The sequence below is a fragment of the Poecilia mexicana genome, unplaced genomic scaffold (assembly GCF_051168715.1).
Source record: "Poecilia mexicana isolate PSO_F unplaced genomic scaffold, ASM5116871v1 scaffold_18, whole genome shotgun sequence".
NCBI classification, from domain to species: domain Eukaryota; kingdom Metazoa; phylum Chordata; class Actinopteri; order Cyprinodontiformes; family Poeciliidae; genus Poecilia; species Poecilia mexicana.
Genome location: NW_028263387.1, coordinates 3,640,913 through 3,659,962, shown reverse-complemented (window position 1 = coordinate 3,659,962; position 19,050 = coordinate 3,640,913). Strand labels below are relative to the sequence as shown.

The 19,050-nt window shown below is 38.1% G+C and overlaps 1 protein-coding gene across 1 annotated transcript; it reads right to left on the bottom strand.

Moving 5' to 3' along the window:
- Positions 1-1,258: 1,258 nt before the first annotated feature.
- Positions 1,259-17,269, bottom strand: il13ra1 (interleukin 13 receptor, alpha 1). Its single transcript, XM_014991572.2, has 10 exons — positions 16,690-17,269; positions 15,987-16,132; positions 12,831-12,963; positions 12,647-12,746; positions 7,734-7,921; positions 7,382-7,512; positions 6,237-6,363; positions 5,869-5,956; positions 5,006-5,081; positions 1,259-4,869 (listed from the first exon to the last, which is right to left on the bottom strand). The coding sequence occupies exons 1-10, from the start codon at positions 16,751-16,753 to the stop codon at positions 4,774-4,776; spliced, it is 1,149 nt and encodes a 382-aa protein (XP_014847058.2). The 5' UTR covers positions 16,754-17,269; the 3' UTR covers positions 1,259-4,773.
- Between the last annotated feature and the right edge of the window lie 1,781 nt (positions 17,270-19,050).

Here is a 19,050-nt window from a genome sequence, read left to right as displayed (position 1 = left end):
ATACCGCTACGTTTAAAACTCAAGCAGCTTTAGGTCTAGGTCTTGGCTTTGTTTGAGCTTGCTTGTCTAAAAATGTGCTTCTGTCATTCTGAAACACACTACAGTCAAACCACAGATGATCGATGTCTGCTGCACTCAAACATCACCAGTTCAATCTCAATGAGCTAAAGCTGTTCTGTCATGCAGACTGAGCACCAATGAAGCAGTCATAGAAAGTTTCTTGTAACTAATTCAAGATACATGTTAGCTTCTGACAGGGTTCCCCAAGTCAAGATGTATTTTTGCTTTCCTTCTAGTTTTGCAATATTCAAATTCAATGTTCTGACAAAATAAGGAACAATTCCAAAGGAAGTTGTCTTTCTGTGGAAATATGCTACTTTTAGTCATGTCATTTCTCTCAGAAATTATTTTCTTTTCCTACTGGAAAGTCCCTTGAACATCATAATATGCTGACATTTTGCATACTTCCTTTATTTTAAAACATTCAGGAGTCTCTGACAGAATCCACTTTCATTTTCTAATACTTTCCCTTGAGAAGAAAAGAAACGGCTCAGGGGTCGGTTTTACCTTCGACTGAGACCAACACTCAAAAATACTGAAGACCTGATCCACCTTCACACAGTTCCCTACATACCAAAGAGTTAGTGTGCTTATGGTACAACTTGCAGAAGTGAGATTGCTAAATAGTTTCAGTGGAATTCAGTGGTTGGAATTGTCTTTCTTGATAATTTGCAGATAAAGCAGAAGACAGTGATGGGCCAATGTGGAAAACCTCTAACTGTGAACCTAAAGGTTCTGACAATTAGCTGATGTGTTTAGTCTTTGCCACTTCTCTAGCATTTACACACATAAACAACATTATTGGTAATCTTCAGTTGATGACCAAAAGCCCATGATGGTCACTGAAATAAATAAAAAAATTATAACAGTGATAATAAAAATCATATTTCTCCAGACTTTTTTTTTTCAAATAAAACTGTGGAAACACAATTCAGAAACTATCTCATTTTTCATTAGTTAATTTTCTGTACTTTCTTTTCATTTCAAGTCATTTCAGTGCTCCTGATTAACAAAGGGGTACCAACAACAATATGTGTGTATGCTTTCTTCATTTGTAACTCAGTATACTCAACTGTGGTAAAAAAAAAAATTAAAAAAAGAAAAAAAAATAGTAAAAGAGTTACCAGTAAAAATTATTTATAAAGTGAGACACCAGAAATTAACCAAACTAAATACAGCCTCATACAAAACACACCCATTTTGTGTTTTAAAAAGGTTATTTTATTCACTTTTTTTTTTGAAGGATAAAAAAATCACATTCTTGTCAAGAAGTGGAAGCATACTTTTAAAGTTGGTGTGTAACATGGTATGATACAGCTAACAGCTACTTAATCAGCTTAGCTAAAAAGAAAGAAGCTAGACAGGAGACAAAAAACCCCCCAAAAACATAACTGCAAACTAAAGTTATCTTGCTGACAATAATCATCTGACTACATTGTTGGGGTCAGGTGGGGGTAGAAGGGTGGAGGAACTGGGAAGGTTGTTACCGCTACCAATGCATATTCACAATGTAACTAATGGGAACCGTGTTTCTTCAATGCACTCCAAAAAACAAATACAATCATTCCCCTGTTGAGATCAGCTTGATCATAAGAAAGATATAAAAATACATAACAGGCTTTACTTTAAAACAAATATACCCACTGTTTTGTGTATGTGTATGTGTGTATGTAGGTGTGTGTGTGTGTGTGCGTGTGCGTGTGTGTGTGTGTGTGTGTGTGTGCAAATATACAAATTCCAGTTGTGAAAGAAACCCAACTGAGTTTTAAGGCATTTGCAAACAGCTCCACTGATCAGTCACACAAAGTATGTCATCAAAATACACAGAAAATATCTCCAGACTAGAAAGCTGCCCGAACAGAAAAACAAGGAAAGTAACAGTTTCAGACATTGTGGGAGGGAAGAGAGGGTTGGTCCATGATGGAAATAATTGGAAGACTTAAAGCTAGTAAAAAAATATATATGTGCACTTAGCATCTTCAATATAATAATAATTCATTATATATATACCTTTATATCTCCAATACAAATCACAAAAGGCTCATCTACTATCAGGGGTGGTGGGTGAAATGACTTGCCCAGGGGCATAAACGACAAGGGCAGACAGACTGGGAATCGAACCGGTGACCCTCCAATTGCAGAGTGAACTCCTACTGCAGTCGCCCCCAAAAAATTTGTGCCATAAAAGCTCAGATTTTGTTCTAGAGGAGTAGAAAAGTTAAATGAACTTTTTTTTTTTTTTTTTTTTTTTTTTAAAGATTTCAGTTATCATGTTATTACACTTTTGGTAAGAAGTAGTTGAAAAAATGTAAATACTGAAATATTTGGTAAATTGGCAGTAACTTGAATGTATAAAGGGAGATTCTTGCAGTTTAAGGTGCCCAGTTCTGTACAGAGGTGGTGAGGTAACTGCTGGCAAACAAGGGAATTACCTGGATGCCAAAATCGTGATAAACCTCCAAATAAGCTGTCACTAACGCTTTTTGGTAGTACTAACTCATCAAATTAATATATTTTTTTCCCCAAAGTTTTTTATCGTAAGCTTTTTCACCTTTTCTTTTTATTCTCTACACCTGTGACTTCAGCCGCTGTTCAGACACCTGCCATCCACAGAAGTATTCTCATGAGTCTGAGGTAGTTGGACTCTTCGGTGGCAGTGATGAGAGATAACACAGGCTTGCTTTGGACACATTAATCAGATGGAACATGAAAAACCACTTGGAACCCAAAGTGGTGATATTAAAGTACTGGTTGTGGACTTGAAAAGGTCTAAGAGCCCTTGTGACCCCTGTTGACATTCAAGGGACCACGAAAAGTTATAAGAATCAGAGGGGTGTACTTGGACAATAAATCAGACTTGGTTAAAAATGCAAATGTGGTCTAAAAAGAAGGGTTGGAGCTATTTCTTCTTTCTGAAAAGGCCCGGGCACCGGAACATCTGCCGGAAGATTCTGAGGACGTTCTACGAGTCGGTGGTGGCCAGTGCCGCCATGTTTGTTGAGGCAGTAAGGTCAGCTGTGTCGTAAGAAAGGAACTAGAATCTCTGGGTGTCGTGTTGGAGAGGAGAACGGTGTCCAAAGTTAGGACCATGTTAATCTTTTCTCTATATCTGCTCTGTCATTTAAAGAGCTCGTTCAACAGCAGACTCAGACTGCCATAATGTAATAAAGCGAAACAGGAAATTACTCCTGCCTTTTCGCAGTGAAACCCCCATCTACTCACCCATTCGCCTTAACGTCAATTTATTTGCGGAAAACCTGCCTGCTAATGCATCTTTTCGTAGAACTCATCTATAATATTCATAAGAAAATGCTGCTGGGGAGCTGAACTACCCATGCATATTGCTGTTTTATATGCTGCTGGCTATTATTTACAAAGCAACCAGGAGTGTAGAAGTTATTTCTGCAGTAGGGCCAAGAACGTTTCCACTGTTTTTGGTGTTGGAGTGATTAAAACAGGCAGTTGGAGGCATTTTTAGAGGGTCTCCTGTATTCATGGACTACTGTGGTCTCTCAACCCTGCTAATACAGGGGGTCCACTTTAATTTCAACCTCTAATAGAACTCTCTGACACTAAATGAGCTCAGTGGGAATATCCTTTTTCTTCTTTAAATCTTTTTCTTACCATCTTATATTTATTAACTTTTAGTCAGATGTTTGGTTTTGTAACCTTGAGAATTTCCCGCATTTATGGATCTGATTCTTGTAGATTATTGTCACAACTGACCTCGCACCAAATCCGGCCTTAATGCAGCCAAGGAGGCGTGTGCATCACCCTAAAGTTGGTTCACACACACCTCACACATCCCATCGATTGTACTCAAAGCACTTTGCTGCCAGATAACATTTGGAGTTGTGTGCATTTACGTCTACAGTAGATTTGCTAGGTTTGCAGACTACATACCTGGATTTATATCTGTCATACATGGTGTCAAAATGAATAATCTCTGGTTAATTTAGCAGCTTCTTGTAGGTAATGGAATACATCTCATCTTTTTATGGAACTGTCAAGAAATTCAAGCAGAAACGGTGTAGCATTTTCCAACCGTTTCCAGGATAACTACCCTTCCCGATACGAGCTGAAAATGCTTCTCTTCCCATTTCATATGTGCAAATCAAAAGGATAACTCTTTACACAAAGATGGCGTACAGTACTGCGTCCCTCTGGTTTTATGACATAAAAACAATCAAGAGTAGGTAGAAACAATAGGATAATTTGTGGCACATTGTTGGATTCTGGTCTGAGAACTCTTCAAAAAAAAGAAATCCCATCTAAAAATATACATGGTTTGCCTCAGTTGGAAACCAGAGGAGTTATAAAACAAAACACCTCAAGAAGTAATCAGCTGGGGATAAATAATGAATCTCTTTCAGTATGCATCTCATGCAGCTGTGGCTGAGTAGGAACAGCTGCATGTGTCAGAAGGAAGTCTCAGGAAAGGTCCTGACTCACAGTTCAGTGACCCTTTAGTGCAAAGCGACCAAATCTCAGGGATTTCCGTGAAAACAAGCAGCTGCTGAGTGGATCTGTTCAGATACAGCAGTTGATTTTCTTCTGCTGTATCAATATTGTAAAGTTTGGCCTTTCAACCTACAGTCACACGAGATGACTTTTTGCAAAGTTTCATAAAAACAGACTCAGAATCGGGTTTCTGTGTTAATGCCAATTTGATTTCTTGCTTCAGAGGAAGTGTGCATTGACAGCGGAGGAGTTTCAAAAGTCTGGTTTGATGGTCTGCGTATCTCTCACCACCGTGATGGTACAGTTCTCTTGTTCCTCTGGCGGGACGTACAACTTGCGAAAAAAACTCTGAGAGAAGGAAGAGGCACCCGAAAGAAGAAAGTGTTAGTCCAAATATACAAAATGCTTCTTGAAATAGTGCTGTTAGCAGCAATGGTGCCCTAAACACACAGAATAACGCTCCCCGCCCCCCTCTTCTTTTTACCTCATTGTTGTTTTCGATAACATCTTTGAAGAAGTTTGAAGGTACTGGTATTTTGGGGAAAATATGCTTACCATTCCTGTACAGAAAGAACTTTGTTTCAAAGGGAAGAATAGAGCCAACCATGATACCTAAGTATAACATTTCTTCAATTTTTCCACATTAAACTCAAAAACTTCAATGCATTGTTCATTGCGATTTTATGGAATGGACCAACATATAGTTAAAAAGAAAAGTGTGGTGTGCATTTGAATTCAGCCTGCTTTGTCGTGATTCCCCTACTCCAACATCTCCAGGTTTCGAATCATGCAGCCAGACGGAGATTTAAGCAGTGATGATGTCATACAGGACATATAATTGACCATATAATTGCACAATTTGACATTTCAAAAATAAATTTTTAATAAATAAAAAAATCTCTCATTTGTCGATAAAACTTTCCCATAAGAATTGGGTGGGCTTTTTTTTGGCTGTATCAAAATTGATCTTAAGATTTCTTGCAAAACTGACTGCTACTGAACATCCTTCCTGCCCTCCATCTACAACGACTGTTTGAGCGTACTTGGATGAAATGAGTTAAACATTTAATTACCCTTTGGAATAAATATTTTTGAATTGAATTGAACCAACTTAAATTGAATAAGCCAAAATAACCAAGACTGACATCTTTAACTACAGTAAAAAAAAAAAAAGTAAAATGTTCTACAAATGCTAAACACACACATTATGCTTTACTTTGTGTTGGCCAGTCACACAAAATCCCACTGAAGAACATTTAAGCTAATGGTTGACTTGTGACATTTTTAACAATACAATAGGTGTGATTACTTTAGCGAGGCATCGTGAAATAAAATAAAAAGTATTACCTCAGCAAACACGCAATGGAGATAGCTGCCAGAGTAACTACCAGGGCAGCGATGACGACGTACACCGAGTAAGAACCCCGAGCAGGATCTGTAAATAAATGCACCAGGAGGATCAGTCAGCAAATGTAATAAAGGGATATCTGATGATTACTGGCAAATTTTGAATACATTCAATTTTATGAGAAAGTTTAGTCACAAACTATAAAGATAAAGCGGTGAGTCGTGGTACTATCCTAGCACCAAGCTCATTATAAAAGCTAATGATTTGAGTTTGCAGTGTAGGTTGTAGGTGATATAAATGGCAGAAGAACCTTTTAAAATAATAAAGAAAAACAAAATGATAAAAAAAGAAAGAAATACAACTGTACCAAAACATTTCTCATCAGTTGGAAGAGAGTTGCCAAATTCGCTCGTGGCCTGAATCCATATGCAGTACCGACAGTTAGAGGACCGCTCCAGCTTAGAGGACGTTGTTCCTGCGACAGGCCGTTGGTTCTGAGAAAAGTAGACAAATAAATGTGAATCTGAACCAACTGCAGCGTCGGATAAAGTCCCTGGGGGCTGAAACATTCTTTAAAAAGGCTCATTATATCAAGCTTGTAACCAAACATATACCAGGTTTGATTTAATCATAGTAATTTAACAGTTTGATGCAGTTTCATGACAAGCTGTACAACAGAAGCTTATGGTAACTGATGAATCTAAACCTGGAATCCAAAAGAATGAACTTCACATGATTTTTTATTTTTTTTTTTAGGAAAACTTTATTGTATGTATGTAGAGCATTGAAACAAACAACCCTAGAAACACTAAAAAAAGAACACTTTAACACAGAGGTCCTTGGCCTTTTGAACACTGGACAATGAACCACTGAGAACAGCACTGATGGATTCATACTGACACTAAATAACTTAAAGTCAGCAGCTGGCCCTGGATTTTATTTACACGTATCAGACTAAAAGAGGTATTTTTCATTTATCATATTTTCATTTGAAAAAAATAAATGTGAAACTATGTATCATTTTCTTGTACTCAGTGGTGGCCACCGGTACCTAAAAGGTTATTTACGCTAACCTTAAAACCTAATTATAAAAATCAGTTCCGCTAAGGCTAAAGCGCTAAACAAACATGGTGTTTAACAGAAGCTAATGCTAAGGTGCTACCTTCACATCATATTACATCTGACCTTGAAAGGCTTAGCAGAAGAGTGCTCACCACTGCTTATATTTCACTATTCTGCCCTTCTTTTACTTGGTCTCTCTCAGAAAATCCTGATAGAAGTTTGTAGTTGCAACATGGCACAATGTTTAAGGAGTATTACTCCATAATATTCCCTGCTGTTTGCTACAGTTTCAGGTTACAAAATTGTGGATATTGAGAAACCCAAGTTTTTTATGATCAATAAATAAACAGTCTACTGACTTTTTTTATATGATGAAACAAACAAGCGATTACTCCTTTGATTCTTGAATAGAATTTCAGTACATACAGACATAAGTGTTTAATGTCTTACCTTTTTTTCACATTCGTTGTAATTTATTTGGAATGTCCATGATTCTAATCGTAGCACGTCCGGAGGAGTCCAGCTGATGGTGAAATTGTTCTTATTTTCTTTAACTGTCCATTCAGGGGCAGGTGGTTTTACTTTTCAGGCAAAAAAAAAAAAAAAACACATGAAAGGGATTACCGACATAGTAACGCATTTTAGGTTTCTCACTTAATTATTATTATTATTATTATTATTATTATTATTATTATTATTATTATTATTATTATTATTATTATTATTATTATTATTATTTAAATCATACATTCTGGCATAATTAGAACAGAGGGAACAAAATGGAACAACCAGTTTTACTAACCTTTTAATTCATCCTGGAAGAAGGTGTTCCGAACAACTGTGTTGTTCACTGTTGCATTAAACAGCATCCTAATGCCCATCCTTGTAGTTGCATCCAAATTACAGCCAGACTTCACACCATCAGTGTAAGTGTACGATGAGCATTCTTGTATCTCTGTCGAGTGATTGCCTGATAAATTATCAATCAATCTTAAAAAAAAAGTTTTGGGGGGGGTGGAATAAACATTGATTACTTTCATGCATCAAAGAATGACAAAAATCAAATAATAATAATACAAATGTCAGAATAAAGTCACAATATTACAAAAATAAAGTCAAAATAATATGGAAATATAGTAACATTGTTGAATAAAGTCGAAATAATACAAGGACAATGATACTTTATTATCGTATTATTCTTGCAATATCAATTTCTTCTCTTATGACTTTATTCTCATAATTAATTTGTCTTTTTGTTAGCATGGCCCTAATACTCTGTCGTGTCCTCATGGCTGCTGCAGTAGAAATTCCAAGAGAAACACACATGTGAGATTGTAATGTGAGAAAATGTGGGGACGTGTGAGCTAAAAGAGAAGTTACAGCCAGAACTGTCTCATCCTCCAATCCAAAGCATTTAGGCTCTTAAAAATCTTACGATGGCAATTTACACCTCCTTTGTGAAGGTTGGAAGAATCTCAGAATTTGACATGAGGGATGGGTTAACAGAAAGCATTTTAATCAGCAACACAACAAACCGCAGAAACTTCTCCAGAATGAATGAGAAAGACTCCAAGCAGTTGGGATGGATAAATCTGAGCTCATGGAGCAACACCCTACCTCAAACGCCAAATATAACCTAAAATGTATTATTAAGATGCGCAGTAGAAAATGCCTTGTCACTAGAAACTAATACAGCCTTCCTTATTTCTTCTTTAGGGTGTGCAGCCAATCACCACAAATGGCCACCCATAATGGTGGATAAACAGTTTTCCTGTTTAAGTGAAACAGTGAGTTGTTTCTTCGCCATTAGCACATTTACTAGGGTGTTCACGACGTTGAGTGACAGCGCCAAGACCCGCCTCCTGCCCCTGATTGGTTGTTTTTGGTTGGTGCGTTTGTTCAGAAGAAAATAGTAGCTCAGGGAGGAACTTAATCTTTTCACAGATTATCTGTCTCATGCTATACTGTCACGACATGTTGACAGTTTTAAGAGATATGTAAAAATCATATTTTTGATTAATGTTACATACTGGAGCTCTAAGTAGTCAACCACGCACACACACACACACACACACACACACGCACACGCACACGCACACACACACACACACGCACACGCACGCGCACACGCACACGCACACGCACACGCACACGCACACGCACACGCACACGCACACACACACACACACACACACACACACACACACACACACACACACACACGCACACACACACACACACCCACATACACACACACATGCACCTAGGGAGAATTTAGAGAGACCAATTAACCTGACCGTCATGTTTTTGGACTGTGGGAGGAAGCCGGAGTTTTATAATAACCAATTATACAAATTAAATATAAGAAATGAATCATACAGTAATTCACATTGGCACAGCTGTCCTGCAGGTAGCAAAGGTGTGCCACAGGATTCCTAAGAAGCTATTGCGTCTGGATTCCTGCTTCCCTGAGACAAAGGCCTCAGTCAGTACTGCAACCATAAATTTAGCGACAACAAACAGCCATTCTGGCTGAACCAGCAGAACGACAGCAGGGTCAGGTTCAGCATAAGCTGCACTCAACCTTATCTTGCTAAAGACACGACAGACAACGCAGACAGTGTATTTACTCAACATTACTCAGACCGGAATGTGAAGAGCACTCAGAGGCAAGCAGTGTGTTTTCCTCACAGCCTTATTCACTGAAGTTGAGCAATGCCCAGTAAGCTGCAACTTCTGCTTTTGATAAAAGCTTCTTTTAGAAGAAAATTAACTCAAAATATAATCCGCAATTAAAGCGCAGTATGAGCTTCTCATTGTACAACATGGCTTATCTAGTCAGGTTATCTTCTTTGGGTTGATAACTGTTCCACGAACAGCATCAAAAACAGAATAATTTTACATTAGGAAGAAGGATTTTTTTTTTCAAAAAAGTTTATTTTTAGAGATTTGACCTTCTTGCATTCCTTCCATTAGGCCACATAACTGAGCTCTCCACCTGTATAGACTTTTGCAGTGGTAACTGCGCAAATGTAGACGCTGTACAGAAACAACACTAGACCTAGGTCTCTAGATGTTGCCCGACGGAGGCCTGTGCTCCTCGGTTGCCTTTTTATTTGCATGGAGAGCGGACATCTGATCCTTCAGGACTGATTTGAATGCGAGGTGTAGACGCTGCCAAATGTAACCGGCAGGGAATTGAGGAGCCTGGCAAGCAAATGTGAAAGTTTGTGTCCCCCTTTAACTGCTCTCAGTGATAACAGTTCAGCTGTTGGCTTACAGAGAGACCGACGTCTACAGCCACATCGTAGAACCACCATTTGGAACAAATGTCTTAAAAATGAGGGCCCAGTTAAATGTCCTCAATTTCAGAGAAAAGAAAAATACTGAGGTTATTCTGTGTGGGGAATCGAATCCTATTATCGGTTCAGACTCCATCATCCAATATGTTTGTTTTTCTGTGCCTGGTAATTACATTAGCATGGTTGTGAAAAACGAGCACTTACCAATTACCGAAGGAAACTCCACTTTTATCTCTTTATTAGTTTACACATCATCAGTCCAAGACGTGGACTGTAACTCAGAACAAACAGCCTGTCTGGCCTTGATTCTACAGATGTTTGATTATTAATTTAGATGTTTCAGTCAGATTGGAACCAGCTTTCAAATATCTAAAGCTGTTTAGTCAACCACTCAGGTTTTCTTCAAAGATTTAAATTTAAACGTCTTTTTTTTTTTTGTTAAATATGTAGATGATCTTGATCTCCTTTGAGTTATTGCCAAGCAGATTTTGCAACAATGACGATGAATATCTGTGGAAAAGCAAACACAGACAGATAGAGCCTGTTTTTCTCTGTCTAGGTTAATAAAGGGGAACCATTCTAAATGCCAGCCCCCACCTGATCAAGGCAGAAGATTAGTTTTTTTTTTCACATTAAAAGGAAGTCATCACTTATGCTATTTGAACAAAACACGCTGGAATCGTTTGTGAAGCGGATAGCTCTTGAATTGGTGTGGATTGTGGCCTTTAGTTTACAGCACTGGTTGTTATTTAGAACTGTTATTTCAGTTCACCGTGACGGTTACATTTGCATATTTTTTTTTTATGTGTGCGTTTCCCAGCTGCAGCATTACAGGCAGCTGGAGGAGTTTTATGGGGGGTTGCTTTGTAAATTTGCATGATGCCACATGGGTAGCACACGCCTGTAATGTGGAATGAACCCCTCTCCAAACTGATGTGGGAGAGTATGGTATGTTTGGATAATTGGGTTCAATTAAAAAAATAAATTAATAAAAATTACAATTTCGCCTTGAACAAAGGACATACTCCTTTTTTCACTCAGAATTCAAAAAAACGGATGCAGTTTCCATAAATTATAAGCTGTAAACTGCTTTATTCTGATATGATGGATTCATGGTATTAAGAAAATTTTACAGGTTGAAAATGTTTCCCCTTCTCCCTGCACAAAACTCAATTCACGTATGGTGGAGGCTGCATGATGCCGTGTACCCGTTTCTCTTCCAAAGGCGCTGAAAGCCTTGTCAGAGTGAACTGACTGTAATCAACCTTTAGTTAGATAGCAATACTTTTTTTATGTCAACTTTACTAGTAGAATATCCTTGTGTTCACATGTAAAAACACAAAATCTTACCAAGTATTGTTGGTAAGATTCTAGTACTAATATTATAGTACATTTGAAAGTAGTGTTTCAACAAGAAATAAGAGTTTGTTTTAAGTCAATAATTTCTTAATATTGATGAAATTAACTAGTTTCACAGGAAGATTATTTAATTTGCTATATGGGAAAATATCTTGTAATGTTATAATGTCTTGTTACACAGACTTAAAATGAGGGTAACACTTTATTTGAAGGGGGTTGAATAAGACTGACATGACACCATCATAAACATGACATAACACCTGTCATGAACATGAATAAGCCTTCATGAATATTTATGACTGTTGTCATAAAGTGTCATTCGGTAAATTACGACACTTTTAATACAAAGTTGACATTATTCAAAATGTCTTTGTTATGACAACTTGACATTAACCAAGAAATCATTACTGATATAAATTTGTTATAAAAGTATTACTGATTGCATTTTAAAAATCAGGTAACTTTATGTTATTAAAGGTAAAGTTTAAACAGTAATGATTTATTGGTTAATGTCAAGTTGTCATAACAAAGACATTTTGAATAATGTCAACTTTGTATTAAAAGTATCATAATTTACCGAATGATGCTTTATGACAACAGTCATAAATATTCATGAAGACTTATTGATGTTTGTGACAGGTTTTATGTCATGTTTATGAAAGTGTCATGTCAGTTTTATTCAACCCCCTTCAAATAAAGTGTTACCAAAACGAGTTCCTATTTCCTGGTGAAAAGTTACTTGGAAGTCAGTTTGGTCTTATTTCAAATGTACAAAGACATTTGCAGTAGAAACTAGATCGAAAATACTTGGAGATTTTGTGTTTTTGCAGTGTTGGTTTATACTGAACATAAAAGCCAAGCTAGTAACCAGATTAGTCCTTGTTAAAGTTTATCATCTTACTTTTTTTTGGGAGGGGAGAAGAGAGGTTCAGTCTGGCTGTGGTGCAACCAAAGCAGCTCAGTATGAATCAGGAAGTGTTGCAAAATAGCCAAATGCAGCCTACACTTTGCAAAATGTATGATCAAAAAATATTCATTGCACACACAGACTTACTGATAGAAGAAACGCAGCTCTGGAGTTGTGATGACGGGGGACCAGGAGCAGTGACCTTGTTTGGCGGAAATTATGTAGAAATCCAACGACTTCACCAGATCTGAGACACATTTTGCACAGATTGTTATAAACCAATGTATGTACCTTCTGTAGTAATGCATTATATTAAATGTAAATGTCCTACCTGGGTAAAATATATTCAAAACTGCTGGTTGACTTCGTTTATCGTGACAAACTGTTTGCAAAGAGTAACTTTGAAGTCCTCTCTCCGTGTAGTGGTTGATAATCCTAAAAGATGTAAACTCGCCTTGACTCGTCTATCAAAAGGGAGACAAGCATCTTAAATACAGCCACAGACAGAAACAGTCGTCTATCCAGAAGGAATAATCCCAGTTGGATAAAATGTGGTCCACAGAAACAAAGAGCCTGGTCACAGTCACTAGGAGAGTTTAGGAAGGAAACACACCAGACAGGTCAGGGGTAAAGATGTGGAAACATTTAAAGCAGATTAGCAGATAAAGTAACATCATTGGCTTTGAAAATCTCACAATGAAGTGTATGTTTATTATAGATGTCCGTTAGGTGAGCCAAACAACTTGTGCCTGGAGCAAAGTTTCCCTTCCCAGTGGGACTTCTCCTCCCCCTACACTCTGATGATGATGTAGAGAAGAAGGTTTAGCAACAACTCTTCCTCCAGAGGTGCCTCAAAAAGCCCAGTTGCACCATCTTACCCACTAGCTACGTTTCCATCAACCATAAAATTGTGTAAACTGGAATTACAAAAGTAAATTTTCCGAAAGGAAACGCGACAATTTAAAATAACTCATGTTTTTTTGAAAAAAAAAAAAAAAAAAAAAAAGTTTTTATGCAAGGATGACGGGACTTGTCAACCATATTGAAATTAGTGTGAACCGCAATGGAAACACTGTTTTGACATCATGCAAGTCATGACAGTTTCCCTGTAGCAATAGCAACACACACAAGAGCAATGGCTTCAACAATTTCGAATGATGAACCATAGGATGCTGTGGAGTCAACTACGCTTTATCCAAAGAGGCCAGGATAGACGAATATGCGCATCGCTGCTGTATGCAAACTGAAGAGACGTGTGATGCGAAAAAAAAATGCTTCCGTTGCAGTTTTGTTAGACACAAATTTTAATGTGGACTAAAAACCACCTCATCCTGGTGCAAAAATCTTTGTTCAAAAAACATGAACTTTTTTGAAGTTGCAGAGTTTCCATTAAGCAAATTGAATTCTGTAATTGCAGTAGGGCTGAAACGATTCCTCGAATGATTCGAGTACCTCGATTACTAAAATTCCTCGAGGAAAATTTACCTGCCTCGAAGCTTCGTTAATTTATGTTTTATTAGTTAGCGCACCGTGTTCCGGCCGGGACTTCATTTGCGTTGCGCGGAGCTCTCACTTCCGCCTCTGAGTTGTTGACAAAAGCTAAGTCTCAGCGGCATAAAGTCCAGTCTTCAAGATTGGCCCGTGGGGATTTTATTGATTGATGATAATGCCCGACTTTTTATCGTTTTTGGGGAACCAATAAGCATCCTTAAAATGACTGGGGAATGCCTGGAGTACGGCAGCATTTCTCCTCCGGGGCTGCTGGTTGAAAGCGAACGGCGGGAAGAGCGCTGAGGTGAGCGGATAGCCTGAACAGGGCGGGCGGCTGAGTAGCTGATGCTTACCGTGTAAATGTAGCTTTACCGACGAACCGCACAATAAATTTCATATCCAGGTCTGAAGAAACGGGTGGCGGAGCGCATCGTACATGGCTGGTAGATGAGTTTCTGAGTGTGACCAGTGAAGGTGTCGTAAATATCCCGTATTGCTTCCCCCCGTGTTCGTCCCCCGGTCTAACGGTTCGTCAGTCCGCTGGTCTATTTCCTCCCCTCCACCCCATGTTCGTTCATTCGCCCTCTCCTCCCACTCCAGGCGCCATTTCCCGTATTTTCAAACCCAAAGCGTGACAGGTTAGGTGGCAAGGTGAGTTTAATTAATCTATTAAACTCACTGAAGATGAATACATAAACTAAAAGCTGGATTGTAGACATTTTTATAAGCATATTTGTGAGCCTGCCTCTTTGTTATTAAATTCAATATAATTTCAGATTTTTCTATAACTTTTCTTCTGGTTAACTTAGAAAGTGAGCTATTATTGTTACAGGTTAGTTTTCTAAACTACAAAAAAGCAACTGTTAGGGATGCTCAAATATGAAAAATTGGACTGATATTGATATCTGATAGTAACACCGGTATTATGCCAGATTTACCAATATTTCATTTTATAATTTTTTTTATCCGATTATTCGATTAATCGTAAGAATAATCGATAGATTACTCGATTACTAAAATATTCGTTTACAACAGCCCTAAATTGCAGTCTGCGAAATTTTGAGGTCAATGGAAATGAATCTATTGATTGGCTTGGAATGGAGCTGGAGTATAACCTTTTTTTTAAGTGTCTTTGTAAGCACTGTTATTGCTTTATTGTTTTAATTTTTATTCTTAAATTGAATATAAAAACTGATTTTTGTGTTATTTTAGTCCAAGTTGATTTGGACTAAAATGAGCCATTATTGTCATGGGCTAATTTTCTAAGCTACAGAAAAGTCATTGTTAGGGATACACAGATAAGAAAATTTTGTCCAGTAATGATATCAGATATTAATGCTGCTGTTCTGGCTGTATTTATCAATATCTTATTTGATCAAAAATTTTATTGGAGGACTTGATTAGAACAATTGATAGAATATTTGATTACTAATAATAATTGTTTACAACAGCCCAGGTAAAGCATTCTTCTTCTGCTTTAAGCATGGCCAGGACTTCAATGACTGAAACATATTCTTGTGTTAAAACAGCCTAGCACACAAACCAGCATAAAGACTTAAAGACAAATTTACAAAAAATATAAGTGTGTAGATGTGTGTGAAATAAAACTTATTAAAAAAAATCAAAAGCAAAAACTGTCAAGACAAAACCACGTTTGATTTCAGATAAACTGGGTTGGTCGCATACAATCCCAGTAAAGCACATTCAATTTTGCACGACCCTGAAAGAATTAATGGGTTTAGACAATGGATGGAACTGAATAGGATTAGAATACAATGGAACGGCATTGTAAATAAAGAAAAACAAAAGTTTTTTGATGTTCACATAATCTAAAAATTGCATTTGCTTCTCAGTTTTCACTCAGCCAATATGTTTACAGCTTTGTGTTTACATTGCAGCACCATAACCCCTAATGTTTGGTTCTATAATTTAAAGCATGGAACTGCAATTATCATTTTTTAAAGATGTTTTCTTGTAAACATTTTTACTGACTTACAAATGCTAATTTCACTTCGTGATCCTGATCCACCTTTCCACGATAGGAGCAGTTTACCACGGAGTGCGGAGGCGGCTCCCAGGTGAGTTCTGCGTTGAACTCATCTATCCAACGCAGGGACAAGTTTTGGGGAGGCAAAATCTGCTCTGAAAGTGAAAACAGACAAGAGACACAAATATGGTTATACAAGATTCACATCATTTTATTTTTCCTAATGAATTTTGGAAAACATCCAGGAAGCTACATCTAAAGAATTCCCTCACAGTCCCAGGATACAACATCCTGGTAAATATCGCGGGTAATTTTAGCCAGGAGCCAGGAAAATAACAGAGGAAGAGCGACATTCCTGCCTCACAGCTAACAGATGTCTGTCTCATACTTTTTTTTTCTTTTTTTTTTTTTTTTTTTTAGAAAGTAAAATATTCCACTCCGAAGTAACCACTTCAGCTTTTTAAAACCGTGTAACGAGATCTAAAACTTTTTTGTGATAGTTGTTGGTGTCAGTTCCCTTTAAACACAATAAACCTGTGATCCATTTCCTATTTCCCCAAGTTCATCCGGGAATTAATGCCAGAACTGACATGACGTCACTATTGGGAAACAGAAGACTGAGAAAACAGTTAAAAGACTTAACTAAATAAATAAGCCTATAACGTCACCAAACATTAAGCCCACACTGTGGCGTATGTAAGAGTCCTCTTACCTGTTGTGGTTTTGGCCGCAAGAAACAGACAAATAAAAGCGACGAACTCCAAGCAGTGAAACATCCTGTTGATACAGTTAAACGCGGTTTGTCTTTTTCGTTTTCTTATTCCCTCCTCGTGCCGCTCAGAGACCTTGACTTTCTCATGACAGACTGACGTCCGGTTCCCAAGATGCCCGTTTACTTAAAGAGTAAAACGAGAGAGAGAGAGAGAGAGAGAGGGAGAGAGAGAGAGAGACAGCAGCGCAAGTTCGCTTTCGCTTCCAACTTCTTTTAAGGGGGAAGGCATAAGAAGTTCTGGAAGCTGGAGGTGGGCGGCGACGTTTTTTTTGTTTTGTTTTGTTTTGTTTTGTTTTTTTGAAGTAGAAATGCGAGACGTCTGCGAGTCAGAATATCAGTATGCATCCCGTTGAGAAGTAATGAAGTTGTTATATCCTCCACGCGTTATTTCATGTTCTAAGCCGCAAATATCCATTGGAGGAAATAAATACTTGATATATAGTTATTTTCTCAGGTTTTCCCCAAGAGATCTGAACTATGATTTTCTTGGTCGGTACACCTCAACTGCATGAGAGAGAATGTAAAACCGAAATCCAGAAAATTACATTGCGTGATTTTTAAGCAGCTACAACATTGTATGATTTTTAAAATATTTGTTTTATTGCATTAAATAAATATTTGAAAAATCTTATGCAATAGTAACTTAACATTCGTTGTCAAAACCTTTGCTAACAGTTCCAGAGGTTAACTGTTCCTGTAGTTATTGACCAGGTTTGCACTCCCTCATACACATCTTCTCCTTCAAGCCTGTCAGTATGTCTAACAGGCTTCTAGCCTGTTAGCCTAGAAACTGAGCAACCCAGAGTTTCAGCTCCTTCCAAAGATTTTCTGTAGGGTGCAGATTCTGGAGGATGGATAGGGCAGTCCAGGACCTTGAAATGCTCGTTATCACTCCTCAGTTGCTCTGGCTATGTGTTTCAGGTCAATGTTATGCTGGAAGATGAAACCACATGACCCATCTTCTATTCTCCAACTGAGGGATATAGGTTGTTGCCCAAAATCTAGAGACAAATGGTCCTCTCCGTCTTATACAGTGATCCTGTCCCCTTTGCCAAAAAGCATCTCCGAAGCATGTTTCCATGCTTCGTGGTAGGGATGATGGTGTTCTTGGGATTGTACTCGTTCTACTTCCTTCAAACACAGCCAGTTGAGTTTCTACCAAAAAGTTCTACTTTGGTCTCATCTGTCCATATGACCTTCTTCCATGCCTCCTCTGGATTATCCATTTGGTCAATAGCAAACTTCAAAAGGGCCTGGGCACTGGCTTGAGTACTGCGGTATTTTAATCGATAATGACGTAGTATGTTACTATAGTAATCTTTCAGACTATGGTCCCACCTCTCTTTAGGTCATTCACCAGGTCCTCCTCTGTAGTTCTGGGCCTATCCCTCACATGTCTCATAATCATTATAATTCAAGATATGAGCCCCAGTCTAAGAGAGACTGATTGTCTTCTTGAATTCCTTCCATTTTCTAATAATTGGATCGTTGTTGCTGTCTCACAAAACTTTTTGTTCTGTAGCCTGTCCCAGTCATGTGCAGGTCTATAATTTGTCCCTGGTGTCCTTGGACAGCCTGTTAGTCTTGCCAATGGTGGAGAAGTTTGAGTCTGACTGATTGGTTGGACAGGAATCTTTTGTACAGGTAACAAGCTCAATCTGGTGCAATTAACACAGAGAATCAGTGGAGGATTGGTGGGTTTCGTAAAGACATACTAACAGGTCTGCTTGAGCCAGAATTCTAGTCTAGGGTTCAATATCAGTGACGTGGGAGTGAAGAACCAGTTCAGAGGATGGTCCAGACTGGTTGACCATGAATGGTAATGTCATTGAGTCCAAGGAGTAAGTTTAACGTGTGTACAGCCAGTTCTTTTGTTTTGTCAATGTTGAGTTAGAGATAGTTATAAGAACCCCAGAACACCCCAGTGCAAAATCTTCATGTGAGTGAGCAGCAATGAAACTATTGTCTGTGAGTTGTCCTACTGCGGCTCCATATTTGTAGTAGGTGGTGATGGGTAAACTCTGGCAGTCGTTTGTTTACAGGAGAGGACTGAGGGCGCAACCATGGCGTTCTCGGGTGTTGTGGAAAATCGCTGATGATGTTGTCTGTATTTTCACAGCCTGTAGCCTGTTGCGGAGGATATTGTATATCCAGTGAATGATGAGAAGGGTAGTATTCTGTACTTTCAATATACTCTATTTTTTTGATGAGTCAGTGTTGTTTTAAATGTTTTTAAATGCAGAACTGAAGTTGTTGAACAGAACTGTAGAAGTTATTTGTATTCTGAAGTTGATATTACCC

Coding starts and splice junctions, on each gene's coding strand:
- il13ra1 (XM_014991572.2), bottom strand. CDS start 16,753: ATGTTTCACTGCTTGGAGTTCGTCGCTTTTATTTGTCTGTTTCTTGCG. Junction 7,513..7,733: donor CTTCCAGGATGAATTAAAAG/GTTAGTAAAACT, acceptor TTGCCTGAAAAG/TAAAACCACCTGCCCCTGAA. Junction 5,957..6,236: donor AACTGATGAGAAATGTTTTG/GTACAGTTGTAT, acceptor ATTTATTTACAG/ATCCTGCTCGGGGTTCTTAC.